The sequence below is a fragment of the Chenopodium quinoa genome, unplaced genomic scaffold (genome assembly GCF_001683475.1).
Source record: "Chenopodium quinoa cultivar QQ74 unplaced genomic scaffold, ASM168347v1, whole genome shotgun sequence".
Classification (NCBI taxonomy): Eukaryota; Viridiplantae; Streptophyta; class Magnoliopsida; order Caryophyllales; family Amaranthaceae; genus Chenopodium; species Chenopodium quinoa.
In genome coordinates, this window is record NW_018744970.1 from 431,332 (window position 1) to 437,654 (window position 6,323).

Here is a 6,323-nt window from a genome sequence, read left to right on the forward strand (position 1 = left end):
CACACAGTTTCAAACCTGGTCTGTATTGTCCGGTACAACCGGCCTTGTCATTTTGACAATAAAGTCGGCGAATGCTTGCCCCTTTATTGCCTTCCTTGGTTCGAAAGTGATTTCTAATCCTTGCATTTAAATAGCACATTTAAGCATTCGTCCAGAAGACTCCAAGGTAGTGAGTGGCCGTTTGATCGGTTGGTCAGTATAGACTTCTACCGCATGCGCCAAGAAGTAGGGTTTTAGTTTCTTGATGGCCGGGTACAGGGCAAGGCCAAATTTCTCAACCATGGGGTACCAAAGCTCTGCGTTCCTCAGAACATGGCTAATAAAAAACACCGGGAGCTGAGTGCCGTCACTTTCAACTAAGAGAACGGCACTGAGGGCATGGTCAGAGACGGCTAAATGCATGAAGAGCTTCTCTTTGGGCAAAGGGCTGACAAGCCTCGGCAAAGAGTGCAAATGAGTTTTCAGTCTTTGAAAGGCCGCCTCTACATCATCCCCCCATTCAATGTTGGTCTTCTTTTTTATTTCTTGGAAGAAGTAGAGACACTTGTCGCCTGACCGACTGAGGAATCTCCCCAAGGCCGCAAGACAACCTGTTAGCTTTTGCACTTCCTTCACAGTACGGGGCGACTGCATGTCGTCGATTACCGCCTGTATTTTCTCAGGGTTGGCGTTTATTCCCCTTTGGTCAATCAAAAATCTAAGAAACTTCCCAGACTCAACACCAAAGACACACTTTTTGGGTTTTGCATGACCTTGTGCCGCCTGAGTGTGGCGAATGTTTCTCGGAGATCAACAAGATGATCCGCCTTTTGTTTGGATTTGACTATCATGTCATCAATGTACGCCTCTACATTCCTTCCGATTTGATTAATGAAGACCGTATTAATCATTCATTGGAAAGTAGCAGGCGCATTCTTCAAACCAAATGGCATCACCGTATAACAGAACAACCCCTAATCAGTGACGAATACCGTCTTTTCTTGATCTTTTTTCCACAGGGGGATCTGATGGAAACCTGAATAGGCGTCCATAAAGCTCATCAAGGCATGTCCGCCTGTTGAGTCGACCAGACTGTCGATCTTGGGCAATGGATAACTATACTTTGGACATGCCTTGTTGAGGGCTGTGTAGTCAACACATATCCGCCAAGTTCCATTCGGCTTTTTTACTAACACAATGTTAGCTACCCATTTAGGGAAATTGCACGGCCGAATGAACTTGGCATCCAGCAGCTTTTTTACTTTGGCAGCAGCCGCCTGACTTCTTTCTTCGCCGTGTTTTATTTTCTTTTGCCGGATGGGCTTCTTTTTAGGATCCACGACAAGTTTGTGGACAGCAAGATCCAGGCTGATGCCTGGCATCTCCTCCACTTCAAAGGCAAAGATGTCTTTGAATTCTCTCAGCAGCTGATGAAGGCTTTCACCTAGCTCTGCAAGTGCAGCCGTCCCCGCCTTAACCGTCCGCTCTGGGCGGCTGTCGTCCAGAGGGATATCGATGTGCTCACCAGCAGGTTGGGGAAGGAGATCATCCGACCGTTCCCCGGTCAGTGATTCCTATTGTTTTTCTTGTTTGACCACCACCAGCGGATCAGTCTTTCTTTTCTTTCCAGCTGGTGGGGCCGACTGTTCTTCCTTGACATCGTCGAGGTCGATCGTTTTCTTGCCCCGACCGGATGCTACGACTGCGGGCTTGACGTCCGAGAGGTAATACTCTCGAGCTGTCTTTTGGTCCCCATTAAGGGAACCGACTGTTCCATCATCCTTCTCATACTTTGAGTAGCATAAGTGCAGGTGATGCAAGTCTAAGCATGGAGAACTTCGAAGATTTGCTTATCATGCATCAAGATAGCTTGTCCCTAAACATTGATTCAAGCCAAGCATTGCATGGACACTTTCTTGGATATCAAAGAAAAGCCACGGTTTGCTTAGTGGTTTTTCTTGGAGTCTAGTTCACTTTCTTGAACTTTCTTGAATTTTCTTTACTTAGATTTTGCTTACAAGTTTTTACCTTTCACTTGAAAGGGTTTTTCTTGGTTCAAGCATTAGGATCTTTAATCTTTGTTTAGTTGCTTTTAAATCAGTTAGTTAGCAAAATAAATCAGTTTAGGCGTGTGCTTGTGCTCCAAGGTGCTTGCTCTTCAAGCAAGTTAGAATTCTAGTTTAATTAGGATTGAATTAGGAACTTGTCCTAATCTTCCTAGGTAAACTAAGTCTATAAAAAGGGCTGTAAAACACACGAATGACAGAGAGATTAATATTCAGATTTATTTCTTAAGTACTTGAGTTTTTGTTGATTGTGATCAATTGTTGTTTTGCTTGTTTTAGTTAAAACATTCGTTTGGATTGATTAATTAGGTGGATTCTTAATTGATTAATCTTAGTTTTTGTTTAATTCTTGGTGGATTTCCTGTATAGAATTAGACTTAAACAAATCCCTTGTGTTTTGTTGATTTTCGGATCAATAATTCACATCATCTTTGGTATCAGAGCAGGTTTGCGCAACTTCGGTAAAAATTAAGCTGGGAACAATTGGCTGGGAATTTTTACGTGATTATTTTTTCATTGAACTATAAAAACGTCCAGAAATCACCATATAAAATTTCATAATTTTTAGTTGAGTAACGCGCTCTACACAGCCTCAAACGTGTGGTATTTGTGCACTGATTTGCGATTGGGAGTCCGGTTTTTGTGTTGCCTAGTTTTCCTTCAAGATTCGATCTTTTAATCAAGATTTTTGCATGAACTGACTTGGTTTGTTTAGTTATCATGAGTGACGAGGAGGTTCCACAGGTTCCAAGGGGATTAACCTTAGAACAGGCTCAAAATCTTAGAAGAGATAGGCGAATTGACGAGTTGGCAGCAAGGATGGATGAGATATTAAAAAGGCTTGATACTCTTGCTGGAGATTCTTCAAGGTAAGGGAATTCTAACCCTAATTCTGGTTCAAGTGAGGAAGAACAACCAAGGAGGAACCCAAGGAGGCCACGAAATAATTATTCTTCAAGTGATGAATCACCAAGGCCTAGGAGAAGAGATAGACTGAAGGATGATGATAGGAACCTTAGATTAGATCTTCCCGAATTCAATGGGAGTATGAATGAACCTGAAAAATACTTTGAGTGGATTAGAAGGGCCGAGACACTCTTTGATTACAAGGAGTATGATGAAAGGAAAAGATGCAAATTGGCTGAATTAAAACTGACCGGTTATGTTAGTCTTTGGTATGATAATCTAAAGAAGAAGAGGCATAAGGAGGGGCGTGCAAGAATCTCAACTTGGGAACAACTCAAGAAGCACATGAAAAAAAAGGTTCGTACCTAGTGATTATATTCAAGATGTTTATCTTAAGATGCAACTTTTTAAACAAATTCTATGACTGTTGAGAATTATATTGGTCAATTTGAAAAGTTATGCATGCTATGTGGCTTAGAGGAGATTGTTGAGCATAAGATTGATAGATTTATTTCGGGGTTGAATGATAATATTGCTGAAAAAGTTGAATTGCAACAATATTGGTCCTTTGATGATGTTTGCAAGGTAGCTTTGAAAGTTGAAAAACAGATAAAGGGGAAGAAAGAGACGTACACTAAGCCCTTTGTGAAAGGTTTCACTTAACCTTTTGAGAGGAACAGCTTGGAGAAAAGTGGTTCTAGTTCCAACTACAAGGAGACTAAATCAAAATTTGAAGCTCCTAAAAAGCTTGTTGAAGATAAGAAGTGCTTCAAGTGTGGTAGTGTTGGTCACATTGCAACTAATTGTCCATCAAAAAGAGTAATGACTGCTCAAGAGTGGGAGAAAGAACAAGATAAGTGTGAGCAAGGTAGTGACTATGTAGAAAAGAACGAAGAGGAAAACGTTGAAGAAGAGGAGGGGCATATTGACGAAATTGATCCCGAGACTCATGGTCAAAGTTTGGTTCTAAGAAGGGCGCTACACTCTAAAACCGTACCTATGGAAAACAATCAAAGGGAGAAAATCTTTCTTACAAGGTGCAAGGTAGAAGATAGGTTGTGTGACATGATCATAGACACGGGGAGTTGCACTAATGTGGTATCTACTACTTTGGTAGACAAATTGAAGTGGCCAACTACTGAACATCCAAGCCCTTATAAGCTTCATTGGCTTAATAATTCGAGTGATGTTAAGGTAACTAAACAAGCCTTAATCTCCTTTTCAATTGGTAAATTTCATGATAAAGTTTTGTGTGATGTTTGTCCTATGGATGCTTGTCATATAATATTAGGCCGTCCTTGGAAATATGATAGATTTGTGAAGTTTTATGGAAGGACTAATGTGTATGTTGTGAGAAAAGGAGAAAAAGAGAGACCGGTTGCTTTAAAACCTTTGATAAGCAACAAGTCTTCTAATGTTACCTCTAATTCGAAGAGTTCTTTTTTGATTAGTGAGAGGGAATTAGAAAAAGAGATTTGCAGCAACAATGTGGTATATATACTTGTTTCTAATGAGATTCGAATTGATCAAAATAAACAAGCAAAGAGGCCGTATGAATTGGAATCTGTTTTAGAAGAATTCAAGGATGTCTTTCTTAAGGAATTACCTCCGGGACTACCTCCTATTCGTGGGATAGAGCATAAAATTGACTTAATTCCGGGAGCACCATTACCTAATAAGGCAGCCTATAGAAGTAATCCGGAAGAAACGAAGGAGATGCAAAGGCAAATTGAAGAGATTATGGCTAGAGGATATGTGAGGGAAAGTATGAGCCCTTGTGCCGTGCCTACTTTACTTGTCCCAAAGAAAGATGGGAGTTGGCGCATGTGTATTGATAGTAGGAGTGTGAATAACATCACTATCAAATACCGATTTCCTATTCCAAGGTTAGATGATCTACTTGATGAACTTCATGGTTCAAGGTTGTTTTCTAAGATTGATCTTATGAGTGGTTATCATCAAATTCAAATGAGAGAAGGAGATGAGTGGAAGACAGCATTCAAGACTAAGTTAGGGTTGTATGAATGGTTGGTGATGCCGTTTGGACTCACTAATGCACCTAGCACTTTCATGAGGTTGATGCATGAGGTACTTAAACCTTTCCTTGGCAAGTTTGTTGTTGTTTATTTAGATGATATTCTGATATACTCTAAAAATTTGCATGATCATCTAAATCATCTAACAAGTGTGTTTGAAGTGTTAAGAGAGAAGAAACTCTATGCTAAGCTTGAAAAATGCTACTTCTTAGTTCCTAGTGTTACTTTTCTTGGTTATGTTGTATCAAAAGATGGAGTTTCAGTTGATCATTCGAAAGTAGAGGCTATTAAAACTTGGCCTATTCCTACTAATATGAGTGAAGTAAGGTCTTTTCATGGTCTAGCTTCGTTCTATAGAAGATTTGTCAAGAATTTCTCATGTATTGTGGCGCCTATGACCGAATGTTTGAAGAAGGACAAGGGTAAATTTGAATGGACTAAAGAAGCTCAAAGTGCGTTTGAGTTGGTTAAAAAGAAGCTATGTGAAGCACCTATACTTGCGTTACCAGATTTCTCAAGTCCTTTTGAAGTTGAAATCGATGCTAGTGGAGTTGGAATTGGAGCAGTTTTACTCCAAAAAACGAGGCCTATTGCATATTTCAGTGAGAAATTAGTAGGAGCTCGATTGAACTATTCTACTTATGATAAAGAGTTCTATGCCATTGTTAGAGCTTTAGATCATTGGAGTCATTATCTCTGACATAATCACTTTGTGTTGCATTCTGATCATGAAGCATTGAAGTTCATACATGGACAACAAAAGCTCAATCCTAGACATGCTACGTGGGTTGAATTTTTACAATCATTTAATTTTTCTTCAAGGTACAAAGAAGGGAAATCGAATGTTGTGGCTGATGCATTATCTAGAAGATACACTTTGATTGGAATTCTAAATAGCAAGCTACTTGGTTTTGAATTAATCAAAGAATACTACAGAGGTGATGATGATTTTGCTACATTGATTGAAGAGTGTTCTAAAGGAGCTGTGGGTTCTTATTTGCTGCAAGATGGTTTTCTTTTCAAAGGAAATCGACTTTGTCTTCCTAAGTGTTCTATTAGAGAGCTAGTTGTTAGAGAAGCTCATGGGGGAGGAATTGCTGGTCACTTTGGCATTACAAAGACCTTGAGTATGTTACAAGAACACTTCTATTGGCCTAAGATGCTCACGGATGTGCAACTAGTTATTTCTAGGTGTGCAACTTGTCAAAAAGCGAAGGCTACTTTTCATCAACGCTTGTATACTCCTTTACCTGTTCCAGATTCACCTTGGGAAGATATTTCTGTGGATTTTATTGTGGGATTGCCAAGAACACAACGGGGGAAAGACTCTATTATG

At 39.9% G+C, this 6,323-nt stretch overlaps 1 protein-coding gene across 1 annotated transcript; it reads left to right on the forward strand.

Moving 5' to 3' along the window:
- Nucleotides 1–2,765: 2,765 nt before the first annotated feature.
- LOC110706453 lies at nucleotides 2,766–4,899 on the forward strand. The gene is made up of 5 exons (XM_021884374.1): nucleotides 2,766–2,914; nucleotides 3,020–3,308; nucleotides 3,408–3,580; nucleotides 3,632–4,837; nucleotides 4,887–4,899. The coding sequence occupies exons 1-5, from the start codon at nucleotides 2,766–2,768 to the stop codon at nucleotides 4,897–4,899; spliced, it is 1,830 nt and encodes a 609-aa protein (XP_021740066.1).
- The last annotated feature ends 1,424 nt before the right edge of the window (nucleotides 4,900–6,323 follow it).